Source organism: Dipteris shenzhenensis, chromosome 5 (assembly GCF_047967505.1).
Source record: "Dipteris shenzhenensis isolate YYH24624 ecotype China chromosome 5, Dip_SZ_1.0, whole genome shotgun sequence".
Lineage (NCBI taxonomy): Eukaryota > Viridiplantae > Streptophyta > Polypodiopsida > Gleicheniales > Dipteridaceae > Dipteris > Dipteris shenzhenensis.
In genome coordinates this window covers 48,752,889-48,768,275 of record NC_141600.1, presented here as the reverse complement: position 1 = coordinate 48,768,275, position 15,387 = coordinate 48,752,889, and the positions used below count along the sequence as shown (strand labels likewise).

Genomic DNA, 15,387 nt, shown 5'->3' with positions numbered 1-15,387 from the left:
ATTTGCATGTTAAAAGTTTTTGAAGGCCTAATTTTGCAATTGATTTTTCAACTTCTTAAAGTTTTGATATTTTGTGTCTTGAAGATTTTTGTATTTATTGCAAAAAATATTTGCACGAGTAGACCTTGACAAGGGTACCCCCTCCTTCTCTCTAACAGACTAAGAAAAAAGGGCTCCATCAAAAAGTAGTTTAATTGTAAGGTAATGACTTGTAAATAGTCTAGTATAAGCACCAAAAGCTGAGTGCTTATAAAAGTTAGAAAAGTAAACTTGTTGGCAAACATGCGTTGTGATTATAATCACCAAAAACTAAGTGCTCATAAAAGTTGAAAAAGTCAACTTTTTGGCAAACATGCGATGTGATAGCCATGGAGTTTGCAACCATCAAACAACGTGTGGCACTTGTTCACCCTTTCCATGTGACATTCAAGGACCTCTACACCTTACATCTTGTATTAGATTCCTTACTTTACATCAAAGCCAATTCTTGATGGGGCTCCAATTTCATCTTTGTGGTAGGGAGGAGATTAGCAATTTCTATGATGTTCCTGGGTCTATTGTTCTTTCAAATGGAAAATCCATCTCCTCTTCCCTTTTGCATCCCTTCCTCGAGTTACTCTCTCCATAGATCTTATTCCACACCTAGTCACTACCAATTGACTCTTCACCTCATTCTCAATCGGTTGTGTACTTTTTCCTTAGGTTTCTCGCCTATTAAGACACTAGGTCATTCCTTTTTGTTTGGCTTGTGGTGTATGTGTGCAAAACACTGAAGCCTTGCCAATCAAAATAAGGTAGCAAAACCACTATAACCCTACCTTAATGAAAGGAAGAGTAGTTGAGGTAGAACTAAAGAAAGGAAACCTTTAATGTCCATTAATTAAGGGCTAATGACCTTGCTTTAATGAAAAGAGGAGTAGCTCAGGTAGTACTAAACAAACGCAACTGTTAATGCCCATTAACAACTTAATTAGCACTAAAAAATAAAACTAATTAGCACTAACACCGCTTGCTAACATAGTATTAAGGAAACAAACTTTGGCTTGGATTAGCCAAAATTTGCTTATGATTTCATAGGCCTTTAGCAAGGCCAATAAAGGCACTCTCCAAGTCATCCGGTCCTTACATCTGAAAACAGACATGTTTACAAAATTTTAGCAAGACAAGGTGAAATCATAGTTGGCTTTTCTTAATTTAGCTAGTGCACATACACTAAAGAGCAGGTTTTGGCCCTACTAAGGGTTTATGGAAAGTGATGGGTTTTTCAGCTACTCTAGGCATCTTCTTTGTGTATGGTCAAGCTAACTAGTAGGTTAGTGTTTAATTTCGTCTTACTTGTTTTTAATTATTAGCTTAGTGTCAAGTACTAGGTTGTCTTTCTTAACTACTCTTTCTTTCATTAAAGTAGGGCCATAGTACCTTGTTTTCACTAGTGGAAATTGATCTTTTCCTATTGTGGCTTATGTGGCATGCACAAAATCTAACGGTCTCACTTAGGGAAAACAACCGATTCTACAGGTTTAATGTACGCCGCATCAATGCTCACCAAAAATGTTTTTCACAACAAATACATGCTAGATTTGTAATTTATCCACACCACTCATTCGCTCCCACTTTAATTCATCCTTGGAATCAATGCATTTCATTAAAGTCCCCATTCCCATAACATTAATAAACCACATACTTGGTAAGAGACTCAGGTTAGCTTGGGCTATTATTTGAAGTTCAAATATAAAAAATTTCACGTGCCCACTCCACACTACCCACTCTCTAAGCCACACACTATAGCTTTATAAGTTGGGCCTTAGACTAAGACATACGAACTACTATTTATGATATTGAAAATATTTCCAAAACACTTTATATACCTTATGGTCCTTCCAATTTCACATTAAAAAACACTTTTATTTTCATATAACTTGGGCCCTAGGTTGAACTACTATCATAAAATAAAAAATTATTCAATAACAATTTCTACACTTTATGGTCCAATTTCACATTAAAGAGATTTTATTTTTTAGTTTGTACAAACCTTCTTATTTCAATTTTCAAGGTTAATTCTCAAATTGAGTAACTCATGTCACATTAAACCTCGAGTTTTGGTGAACACTAAGCATGCCAAAGAGCCCACTTGCAAAATCCAAACTTTTCCATGGAGCAATGGGGCAACACTATTCACAGAAACAAAGGAATTTTTTAACGTTAGGCCACAAGGCAGGGCCCTCACGGAATCATACGTCGATCTTGGGGATCGAACTGTAAACAAATACAATGAACCTGCAACATTTTCAGTATCACTTGTAAAAAGTATTTTTACAAATTCTATAAAATTTGCAAAATCTTAGACAATATAGGTATTGTTCAAGCTTTGAAAAAATCTACCCTATATGTTCAAGCTTAGAAATCTGCAAAATCTTAGACAATATATGTATGTTCAAGCTTAAAAATATGCAAATTCTCAAAAAAAAATAAAAAAAATTAAAACCTGTTGAGAAACAAGTTTTGTGATTTGTTGGGAGAATTGTTGAGAAAGAGGTTTTGTGATTTGTTGAGAAAAATGTTTTCTGTGAACATGCTTGCAAAATCAATCCAAACTTTGGAAGACAGATGGGGCTCCTTGGCAGCTGCAAAATCCATTCAATTCCCGTGAGCAAATGTGAAATTGGGCTCTTTGGCATGCATCGCAGCTGCAACTGCAACATCGGACGTGAAATTGGGCTCTCTTTTGCATTAGCTGCTAAGCTTCCCTCGCCACCTTCGGCAGTCCCGCAGCAGCTCGGAGGAGTGAAATCAGAGATTGGCACGGATTTGAGCGGATATGGAAGAGTTGAGAAAGCAGAGGCCGAAATCCTGATCGTGGGCGGTGGGCTCGCAGGCTTGGCGCTGGCCGTAGGCCTCAAGGAACGAGGTATCAATTTTCAGCTCTGTGAGAAGCATCCTGCTCTTCGCTCGGATACAGCCACTGCCATCGGCATCGGACCCAACGGTCTGTTTCGCAATCCCTCTCACCGATTACCTCAGTCTTCATTTACGCGCCTGAGCCCTTTGTACACTGTGACGATATTCCTTTCTTTTTGCACTTGTGGTATCTGGTAGCTTTGGGTGCTGCTCTTAAATTGACTTCCTTGACTACCTGAAGAAAATCTCATAACAAAAGACGGGCCTTCTTTTCCTGAGAATTACAAAATGAAATGGATGTTTGGTCTCTCGATTGCACTGCCTTCTCTGGAAGGCTGTTGTAAAGCTTCTCAAGTGGATGGTGGAACAGATCAATCGCCTGGAGTGTGCACTGTGCACCCGCAGAACTTGCATTTTCAGAAATGTCTTATAACACTCGCGTCCTCCACTCGCGTCCTCCAATCTTTTGAGCCATCATCTAGACATGGAAAAGCTCGCCAATTCACAGATGACACTCAGTAAGGATATTGGTGCTCCCATTGTGGGATGTTCCCACTGCCCAGAGCTCCAGTGGTGGGATCCTGGGGAGTGGACTTCGCCCTCGGCCGGTAAGAGCAAGACTCCACCAGTCCCCTCTGAACGCTGCTATTGATGACAACGATGTGAAAGCAATTCTGCTTACTAGTGTAAATTCCGAATTGTGAGTATTGCTGACACCTTACGTGTTGCACTAGAACAAGGGTTGAATGATTTGGGGGGACTCTGCTGACAAAGAGAGATCCGTACGAGTTTAATGAAGTGATGGGCATGCGTACAAATGAAGTTGATAATCTCAAAACAAAGGAGCCCTCAAACCCTGTTGACAACTACAAATATCGAGGACTGCCTGGACACAAGACTGAGAATGTTGGAAGCGTTTGTAATCCGAAGGACAGTAAAAGGGAAAAGCAAATCTAGTGATTGAGGAGCTTGAATTGCAGAAACATCTTCTTACCTTGCTACCATTTTTTTAGGCGAAAATAAAAACTGAATATATTATCGTAAAAGAAATATGTTTACACCAGCCAAGGGCTTTGAAATGCAGCAGGGCAAAAGCGCTATACAGAAAAACTGAGTTAGAAACGGCCTAACAAAGACGTGCTGGGAAGTTTAGAGTTCCCGTTGCTATGAATTATCTCACCTAGGGTGCTAGGGGGTCAGCCTCAAAGTGTATTTGGGTGCCAGGTCCTAATTGGAGCCAACCCAAGTAACAACACCCACCCAAACTGCCCTAGCAAAGGGGCAGTCCCAAAGGCAATGTTGTGTTGTCTCCAAAGAACCTGCAGATGCGGTCCTTCCCCATTTGAGAAATCCATCAATCCACAGGGAGTCTCTTGTGAGCAAGAAGCCAGAAGAAGTAAAAGATGCGGCGTGCTCGCCAGCTGTCCCATAGTTTGATCCAAAAAGTAGTTCTTGCTTCAAGAACATCTTGGAGATAGATAAATTTTCACCGACGTCTTCTCCCATGCAGCATGTGCATTTTCTATGAAGTCACACATCTTGATCTCCAAGACCCCTCGCGAGCTCAAGAGTAAACAACCCCCAGGATGTAATAAATGGTGTCTTTAGCTGATCCGAATACATTTCATGACCGGCTAATATCTCATCTTGAAGATGAAGAGGGAAGTGATCTTTCTTGGTACACTACAGCTGTTGCTTCTTGCCCCCTTGATTTGGTTGACAAGATGCTTTCCACCATATGCGATGTGCCTGTCTTCATGAGACAAAATCTTGTTTGGACTTGAAAGCCTACTGAAAGCCTACTGAATGCAGTTGTTAAATTGAAAATGACTTCATAGGTATGCTAGCCTAGCAATTGATGTGCATGCAGTGGTAAAAAGAAGCAATACTGCAACACTAGTATAGCCTGAATATATGCAAGTGAAAAACTAGTATAGCCTGAATGTAGTAGTCAATTGATAATGACGTCATAGCTATGCTAGCCTAGCAATTTATGTGCATGCAGTGGTAAAAAGAAAGCAATAGCACAACACTAGCATAGCCTGAATTTATGCAAGTGATACAACTGTGTGTAGAAAGAAGGTGAAACAGACTAACACCTACTGCTAGTATTGGTGTTTGTGGTATAGCGCCCAGTTCAGTCAGATGCATGGAGATATGCAAAAGATTGGAAAGATTCAAGCCGAATAACAGTAACAGAGAACTAATGAACACAAGCTCTACAGTTGAGACAAGGTAGGGCAGAGGATTGAGAGCTGTCACACTTATCAGCCGTCATACTATCAACTGCTAGTATTTAGGACAGTAACAGCGAGAACTAACAAACTACAAGCTGCTACAGATGAGACGAGATAGAGAATAGGGCTGAGAATTATCACAGTAATCAGATGACACACTGTCTCACAAGAGATGGATACTGAAGGAGTGCTATTGATCAGTTGTTCTTTTGCAATTTCTCTTAATGAGTGTTTTATCTAATGTGAGTCATAGGAACCTATGACTTAGAAATGTTCTACATTGGCATGTGCAATGTGTCCACTCCTTGTAACTGCATAATACTTCAACATAATCCTTGGATAAAATTATCAAGGTCCAAAACCACCTTGACCTAGGTTTGGAGTACCATGGTTACCCTAAACCTAGTGCCTTCTCACCTCAAATTATAGAACCATGACTAATTGATGCATGAAAGCTACTTTGGGTCTCTCTTCTCAAACTATTTCTTTACTATAATGATAGCATCTTAGACTTTTAAGTACAACTTTGCATTGTCTTTGCCAAACATAATAGAATATTTAACACGTGCTTTAACCCAAAGATAAGCTAGTTCTCCAGATATGTCAAATATTGCTCAAGGTAAACCTCTCAAAATCATAAAACAATATAGGCCTTATCCCTCATGATAAAAAACATAGGCCTTATCCCTCAGGATACAAGCAGAATGAATGATAATACTCTCATATGAGATTGCAAAGAGAATAAATGAGATGACATAGTGGAAGAGTAAACATTATACACAGCGAAAGATTATGGTAACATGGGCTAAGTGCAACTATCTTATACATGTTGTTTAGAACTTTTCAATCAGCTAAGCTAAAATTTAGAGTATTTTTTATATCTAGGTAAACTAATTCTTTAAGTACAATTCTCAGATTAGCTGGTCTGTGCAAATTTGTTTATTTAGTAAAAGCAGGCGCTTTTCTGCATAGAGTGTGGTGCCTTTAATGCTTTTACCCCAAGTAGGGCCTTCATTAATTGAGGCACCTCTTGTCTTGTGCTTTCCCCTTTAAAAGTGGGAGAATTTAGCACTCTCCAAAGTCCTGCACCTTGCACAAACAATATCCAACACTTTAGTAAGATCAGAGGACCACACAATTGGTGGGACTCTGGATCTATTTCTTTTGTATTGTGTCCATAGTTTTGGACGGAAATATATATTTTGGTGGTTTCTCTATCTGGTTGGTTCATTGTCTATTGATAAGTCTGCAAATCTATGTGACGCACATTAAGTAAAGAAGTTTGTGATTCCACACCCACACGCACACTGTGTGAGCTCCTGGGCATTACTATAAGTCTTCCGCTGTGTGTACCCTCTGTTGGGGTAATTTCTAACACTTCATGCACTGTTTTCAGCTTGAAGCTTATTGTCTCTGAGTTCTTGAAACACAATGGCTAGATGTCTTTTATGCTCCTCTTTTGACTTTGAAAAGACAAGAATGCCATCAAAGAAAGTACCTGTAAAGTGTGTCTGAGGTAGGAAAATCCGGTCCAGCATCCTGTTGAAAGTAGCTGGAGCATTTGTTAATCCAAAAGGCATAACCAAGAACTTGTATAACCCAAAAGTTGTCCGAAAAGCCATCTTATGAACGTCCTGAGGATGAATCATGATCTGATGGTAACCACTCTTCAAGTCAATCCCGCTGAAAATAGTGGCTCCCTTTAATCAGTCCAACACATCAGCAATACGTGGGATGGGGAATCTATTCTTGATAGCCATCTTTAAGGGCTCTATAGTAGTCCACATATATACGATAAGACCTATCCTTCTTTTGAACCAATAACACAAGTGAGCAAAAAAGAGAAGAACTAGGTCGAGTGAGCCCTTTGGACTGCAAGTCATGTACCTGTGCCATGATCTCCTTGGTCTGGGCTGCATGCACTCGATATGGTGGGGGTTCACTTCTTAGAATGAGCTCGATAACATGATCCTCCTGCTACTCTTGTGGTAGCTCTCCTAGCATTTTGAAAGCATCTAAGAACTGAAATTTTTCTTGATCTGGAGGATCTGCTTCATGTTCTTTTTCCTTGACATAAATCATATAAGATAAAATTGAACACTTTATTAATTTTCCAACTGAAACACCGGATACAACAAGAATTGTCTCTCCTTTCCCTTTAGCAACAATGCTATGTTCATGCCCCTATGATTGAAAACAAGTGTCTTTTACATGCATCATGAGATGCACATTTTTCCAATAGAACCAAGGCATCCCCAAAACTACATTGTATTGTTCCAAAGTGAAACCATGAAGTCTTCGTGATCCACATAGTCCTGAATATGGAGTGGTGTCACAGGTACTGAATCTCCTCGGAAAATCTAATGGGCATCAAGGGACGGCCCTAGCTCTTCGGTCTTTATCCCTACCGCATGGCTAGGTCTTTGGGAAATAAAGTTATCTGCTGCTTAGATATCAAACAAAATCAAAACATTTTGATGAGAGACAATTCTCTAGCTTTGGATCGGCCATTCTCCCTAGTACGTAAGGGACTCCTCCCACCAAAGGCTTTGGCGGTTCTTTTGGCTTTTTCTAGTCCTTTGAATTTTTGGATCTTTAGGGATAGTCGGCTGCTAGGTGTCCTTTGCTTCCGCATCCAAACACTTCCCTTCCTTTCGGAAGGTCTTGATCTCCACTGGAGTGAATTTAGACTTTCCTTTATAGGGTTGTGGTTCACCCCTTGGCTTTTGAGGCTGAGACTCCTTTTCAAATCTTGGTGGCAAAGAAGACTTCTTTTCAGATCCTCCTGGTATCGTTTCTTCTTTCTGATCCTTCTTTCTTTGATTTCTCAAAGGAAGGATGACCTTTGATGTACAAAAGAACTCCCAGGGAAGCTGAATGCATAACATTTTGAATCTCTGTATGAGACAAGGTGTTCACATAAGCTTGTACCTTAGGTGGTAGCCTTGGCTTGTACTTTCGAAGCTGAACCTGTTGGTAAACTGAAAAGAAAGCATGGAGTGAACACAAACTCAGAATTCTTGCTTATAGAATGAAGAAGAGTGAGGTCCTTATGTAGGCACCTCTTACATGCTCACTGACATCACTGATGACTTCAGAGCTCCACAATCATCTCCTCAATCTGCTCCTAGATTCTCTCAATCATCCTATGTGGCTTACCACCACCTAACTGTGCTTATGGGCACCTAACTGTGCCTCTAGCACTTACACATAGAAACCAAGGTGTGCCTGAGGCATACACCTTGAGATACCCCAACAAACCCCCCCTCAAGGGAATGCCTCAGGCTATGTCAAGGATACAACTAGCACAAGGTGTCTCATGCCATCTCATGGTGGTCATGGATCTATCAATGGCTAGGATCTCAAGCTAGCAAGGGTTCCCATGGGTGTAAGGTAAACAAAAGGGATACAAAAAGACCTTCCAATGGTTATCTCCCCTGCATGTACATGCACACAATGTTTGCAGGAGGTACCATGGAGAAAACACATACACATGGCCTACATCATATGGTGACCAGAGGTGTTTACAAAACACAATAGTTTATTTCATTCATTTTGGAGGACTATCCAGGCTGAGTACCTTGACTAACAAAAGAGAGATCTGGAGCATACATGGAGATGATTCAAAAAGCATAATCTTCAAAGGATGCCTCATCTTGTGGAGGCACATCAACTGAAAGTAGATTGGCAGTTTCTGGTTCCTTGCTGAAGGCATTACAATTATTTTGGGAGATCCCGAGCAGAGAACCCATTAAAAAAACATATAAAAACAAAGCTGTAGCCTAGATACGGTCCTAGATAGTGACCAAAAGACAATCTGCCATGGCACTTGTAGAAAGGGAGCGCCTTTGCAATCGTTTCCAGCCATCCAACACTAGCATCTTCAATTATCTTCCCACACAGGTACGTCCACAAAAGGACTTTAAGAACTGCAAAAGGGCCAAGTCTGCAGCATTGAACAAGTCGGCCATACTCTCAGATTCACAAAAGTAGTCGCATGTGAAACATATGTGGTTGCTCAGAAAGAGCCGAAAACGAACTGCAGCAGCTAGTTGCAATGCAGGAAAGATGTTTTCAAGGGGAACGCGATGCTCTCCGAGAGGCTCAACGCTCTTGCCCAACACGATGCTGCCCGATTACAGGCAGCACTCAATACTCAGGTCAACGATGCGGTGATTGCCAGGAGCGCTAGCTACAACTGAAGCAGGCCTGAACTGGAAATCATCACCCAGGTCAGACTACGCTCCTCGCTTGTATCCGGACAAAAATCGAAGCCCAGTGGGTGCAGGTGAACCGCTTGAGGTACACGCAGTAGTCGTTGAGAGCTCAGCTATCAAACATGGAGGCCCGAGTGTTCCAACCACCGCGTAGCGTTTGCAACTTATAGAGAATTAGCCTTCACTACTTGAAGAGCAAGATGAAAAGGCCAGCAACGGGGAGATGGAACATAGTTGAATCGCATAGCAATGCGCAAAGAGGAAGTTGAAGTTCTGGAGCGCCGATCATTGAAGGATCAAGTCTTCACGCCTATGTGGAGCAGAGCTACGTTGAGCAGATAGTCTGCTATAGATCACGGGTGCAGCATGCGGAATTAGGGTGGAAAAGAATGTCGAAAGTGGAGCTTGTACAGCCACGCTTGTGTTGCGCCTGTCTTCGTCAAATGCTTCTCTAATACTTTCTTCTGTTTTGTTATTTCGTCTCTCTTGCTTACAGGTCTACTATAGATCGAGCTCAAGGTCTTCAAGTTGGAGATGAGGCAATGGAAGAAGAGGGAGAGAGCCACAAGAAGAATGACATCGAGCTCAAGGAGGATAGAACCGCTCTGATACCATGTTGGTAAACTGAAAAGAAAGCACGGAGTGAACACAAACTCAGAATTCTTGCTTATAGAATGAAGAAGAGTGAGGTCCTTATGTAGGCACCTCTTACATGCTCACTGACATCACTGATGACTTCAGAGCTCCACAATCATCTCCTCAATCTGCTCCTAGATTCTCTCAATCATCCTATGTGGCTTACCACCACCTAACTGTGCTTATGGGCACCTAACTGTGCCTCTAGCACTCACACATAGAAACCAAGGTGTGCCTGAGGCATACACCTTGAGATATCCCAACAGAACCTCGTCACAGATTTCTGAAGAACAAGAAACTTGCATATAGATATCCCAAAATTTCTTGTTGTAAACTTCGATAGGCTCTTCTTCATCAATGTGAAGACGGTCCCATGCCATGTGCACTTCGTCTCCGAGTTATTTTGGGAGGAACTGCCGATAGAAGACTTTCTTGAAATTTACCCAAGTTTTGGGAGCTTTGCCGGGAGCCAATTGTGCACTCCACTATGCATTGGCTATGTCGGTGAAATGTAGACTTACCATGCAAAGCCTAGAAGATTCTTCGTAAATTTTCAGCACCAAAGGTCATATCGAATCAGAGTATAAAATGCATCGCTGTGTTCGAGTATCCATAGGTTCCATCATAAGTGACAAAATGGACTGACTTACCTCCTTTGAGCTTTTGCACTTTCGATGTCAAAGGCTTTTTTGAATGCGTCCGACGTGAAGAAGTAGAGATACTAGTAGATGACTTTCTTGCGCGCTTCTTACTTTGAGAAGTAGAAGATCTCCTTCGCTTTCCTCTTGGACGTAGATTCCTCTCTCTTTTACTAGAATTAGGGTGTGAACTAGAGGAACGGCACTGGCTTATTTCCTTATGAATAGTCACTTGCTTAGACATGTGTGGGTTTCCGAAAAGATGCTGAAATTGAGGAATCTTCTTCAAAAATTCCAACTCTTGGATTTGATTCTTTACAAAGTCTTCATCAAGATCTTTGTTAAGTTCTACACGTTCCTTCTTCTGATTGGGCCATTGGGAAGCTAAATTGCCATGTTCTGAAACCATGCCCAAAGTGAATCAAGCTTGGCTGAGCCTGAAATAACCAACTGCAAAACCCCACTCCCCTCAAGGAGGTAAACACTTACGGGTGAAGACGAGAGCCGGCCTGATGCGGAGTGAAGTAAGGGTGGGAGTGCTTTTGGTTGTATGATTCAACCACTAGCCTGGGGTCTGGACCCGAGGGTTTTGGGTCAAATAAAATAGAAAATATTGTATATGGCAGCCCGAACTAAATTGCGATCAACTTAGGGACTCATGCTCCAGATCTTGACATACTCTCTTGCGGACTGAAGATCTTTGATTCTTCGAAATCACTGTTGGCCTTGCTCAAAGGGGGATTCAAGTTTTCAGCCAGTTCTAGGTCTGTTTCCTAAGTGCAAATTGACTTTAGCAGCTATGTTTCGTTCCGAGAGTTTTGGGTCAAATAAAATAGAAAATATTGTATATGGCAGCCCGAACTAAATTGTGATCAACTTAGGGACTCATGCTCCAGATCTTGACATACTCTCTTGTGGACTGAAGATCCTTTGATTCTTCGAAATCACTGTTGGCCTTGCTCGAAGGGGGATTGAAGTTTTCAGCCAGCTCTAGGTCTGTTTCCTAAGTGCAAATTGACTTTAGCAGGTATGTTTCGTTCCAAGAGATGAGTTTGTGGTGTGGTTAAGGTTTTAGTGGTATCAAAGCACAGTCTTGCCACATTCCTTGGTGACAACGATTGAAAGAATTATCAGCAAGAAGTATGATCGTAGCACCTTGGAGGAAATCTAGAAGTTAGAAACTCTTGACAGCATGCTAGAAACTAGGGGTGACCCCCCATGGTCTTTATTGCAATAGAAAAGTCTTTGTACAAGGTGGCTCACGTGGGAGCAGAGTCTCGCTAGAATTCTCAATACAATTGGGAGCCTAGAGGCCCTTATTTCATAGACTAGGCTAGCCAACTAAAAAGTATGTGTTTTCTAAAAGCTGGGCATGCTTTCTTTCTTCTTTTTTTCTTTTCTTAAAAGAAAAAAGGGTTTAAAAAAAAAAAGGGGGGTTTTAAAAAAAGGAGGTGCTTTCTATAGAAAGTCGAGCTTTCTCTAAAATCTTGGGCTTTACCTAAAAGCATTCTCCATAGATTGGGGCACCTTTAATGCTTTCAGTCCAAGTGGGCCCTTCATTAATTGGGGCCTAGCTATCTTGTGATTTCCCCTTAAAAGTGGGGGAATTTATCTAGTTCTTGGACTAATCCTAGTCCCTTGTGGGCATCCCCACAATGTTATCTACACAAGGCAACACAAAGGAAAGTAAAACTTGTTCTAGTTAACCGAGGTCAACGTTCTTTGACCGAAGTCAAGCTTAAAGATTTATCTTTATTTCTTGGGAGAAGTTACAAACTTGTGACATAGCGGGAGAGGGCAGCTCAAGAGGCAAAAAAAGAGTGTGATTCACGAGGCTCAAGAAGCCAAGGAGCTCAGAGAGCATATAGCTCAGGAGGCGAAGGAAGAATTTTCTCATTCTCTACTCCGCCCAGCCCATCGAAGCTTCATTTCTTGGGAAGCTCAATTTTCTTTGGAATGATGGTAGAACTGAACCCTTAGTGTTGATTGCTTGGTTCAACGAGTCTGAGAGTTATTTCCCAATTGTGCCTACGAAAGACAATGAGACGTGTATTCTCACATGATGCACCCCACAGGCGAGGTTGTAGATGTGGAGACACCTCATTATGGGTGGATAGAGTTCATGAAAGATATCAGGAAACGTTCTTTCCACCATTGTACCTGGAATGATTGAAGAGTCAATTCTTCCAGATGCACCATGGGGACATACACCATTACACCAACAGGTTTACACAAGTGTCCATTCATTTGCAACAGGAAGCACACGAAAAGCTGGGTTAGTTTCCCATGGTTTGCGTGTAGATATCTAGTGGTATATTTGAAGCTTCAGGCCATTGAATTACGAGAGTGGATACGAAGCTTGCCTAGAACTTTGAGCTCATGCATAAGGGTCAATGACCCACAACAAAACTGAGACATCATGATACCCCCCTCAACATGAGCAAACTGAATGCCCAAATAATAATGGAGCCGTCTCTGTTGGAAAGGTCACCTCCCCATCTGTAAGCCCCCATATGAGGAGAGCATGGGGGAGGGAGACCTAGGGCAGTGCCCAACAGGAAAAGAGAGAAAGGGGCTGCCACATAGACAGCATCATGGCTGGCATGAGGGCAGCACATCTAGGACTGTTAAGGGCAGGACACAGGGCCAGGAAAGTACGGAGCAGAAGCAAGACAGTCTGGGACAGATTGCGGAGGATCTAGGACATGGAGGCGCACTGTTTGCAGAGGCGCAGACATGGCAGGGAGTGCAGGCTCAGATCTGCAGCAAGGAATGTGACTGTCAGTGGGCAGGTGGCAGGCCTTTTATAGGCTGCATATTTGCCTTGAATGGAGGGCCAAAAGCCCTGGAAGTTTGGGCCATAAAAGGCCTGAATTGTGAGCTCTTTAAGGGCAGTTTTTCCCAAGCAGTCTGGTCGGTTTTTTGTACAGACTCAGTTGGTTTTCATACAGACTGAGTCGGTTTTTTTGGTACAGGCTTTGGGGCCTATAAAAGGAGCCCTTTGGCAGGGCATTTTGCATCCAGCCTAGCAGCACTTCAGGGAGCAGGAAGGAGCAGCAGAGCAGCAGCAGTTGGGCCTATGACCAGGAGGTGAACTGTGCTGAGGTGCTGCAGACTTAGCTCTAGGGAGAGGCTGAACCTAGACTGCCTTCTAGGGCAGAAGGTTGCTGAGATCATCATCATCTGGAGCAGCAATTCCACCAGCAGAAGGAGCAGCAGCAGGGCTATCTTTGGGCCTACAGTCAGAAGGAGAAAGTAGTACCTTGTGCTGCAGACTTAGCTTGCAGGAAGCTGCCCACCTAGACTGGTTTCCAGACAGCAAGGTGGAGAAGATCATTCTAGACGGAAAGTCTACTCACGCTCGAGGTGGAGCACGCGGACTCGAGTCTAGAGATAGCCAGCAAATTGGAGAAGGACCTTGTGGTTAGATAAGAGGACCACACCATTGGTGGGACTCTGGATCTATCTCTTTTGTATTGTGTCCATAGTTTTGGACGGAAATATATAAGTTTTGGTGTCTTCTATATCTGGCTGGTTCATTGTCTATTTGCTGAGTCTGCACACCTATTTGACGCACATAAGTAGAGAAGTTTGTGATTCTACATCCCACACCGCACACTGTGTGAGCTCCTGGGCATTACTATAAGTCTTCCGCTGCGTGTACCCTCTGTTGGGTATTTTCTAACAGTCCCATGTCTGACATGTCAAAAATCTGCTGCAAATCAGCCTTGAAAGCTGCAATGTATCTGGGCCCGTGATGAGCATATCATCCACATATAAAATCAGCACTAAAAAATTAGATCCACTCCCACGGACATAAAGAGTGGCTTCTGTGGGACTATTCTGAAAACCAAGGGATAGTAAGTGTGCATGAATTTTGGCATACCATGCCCTGGGTGCTTGCTTCAAACCATAAAGGGCTTTTCTAAGCCGGCATACCTTATTTTCAGAAGTAACAACCTCAAAGCCAGGAGGTTGTGTGACATAGACTTCTTCCTGCAGATCCCCATAAAGAAAAGCAGTCTTGATGTCAAGTTGGTGCACTTGCCAATGATGATGGGCTACAATGGCAATGACACATCTAATGGTAGTAATCCTGGATGTGGGAGCAAATGTCTCCTCAAAGTCAATGCCTTGTTGTTGGGCATACCCTTTTGCAACAAGACGGGCTTTGTATCACTCTATGCTGCCATCAGATTTCCTTTTTAATTTGTAGACCCACCGCGTTCCAATGGCATGCTTGCCGGGAGGGAGATCTACTAATTCCCATGTGTCATTTTTGGCAATAGATTGTAACTCAGCTCTCATTGCATCCATCCACTCTTTGCTGTCAAAAGCATCTTTATGGCACAGAGGCTCTTCATTGCAAGCTGTAGCAAGGAGTGCAAACTCAAGAAAGTGACCATGCTGTCTATTCCCTGATCTTGTCCGGGCAGCAAAAGGCTGATCTTGTTTGCTGTCCCTCAATGTATCAAGAAGCCATCTGGGAACTTGCCTTTGCTGTCTATTGACAGCTCTTTCTTCAATGACTGTATCATGAGTAGTGGGATCATTTTGTGCCGGAAGAGAAACCTGCAAATCAGCATGAGGTTGTGGCTGATTATTGCTTAGTGGAGGGCCTGCAGGAGGCTCATGTTGCTGGTCAAAATCCTCTTCTGATGATGGCAGAGGTAACCAAGATTCAAAGGCATCAAACATGTGAACATCTGGCTTTGCTTTGCAGTCCACAAGAGGAGAAGCTGAATGTTCAGCAAAGATCAC

The 15,387-nt window shown here is 42.4% G+C and overlaps 1 protein-coding gene across 6 annotated transcripts in view; it reads left to right on the top strand.

Annotated features, from left to right (window-relative positions):
* Nucleotides 1-2,539: 2,539 nt before the first annotated feature.
* The window catches only part of LOC147902126 (uncharacterized), an 89,105-nt gene continuing 76,257 nt past the window's right edge, over nt 2,540-15,387 (top strand). For all 6 annotated transcript variants that reach the window (XM_087375229.1, XM_087375233.1, XM_087375231.1 and 3 more), the window contains exon 1: nt 2,540-2,986. In XM_087375229.1, coding sequence (XP_087231355.1) covers nt 2,608-2,986 — 379 coding nt within the window. In that variant the 5' untranslated portion in view covers nt 2,540-2,607. The remainder of the gene's footprint in view (nt 2,987-15,387) is intronic.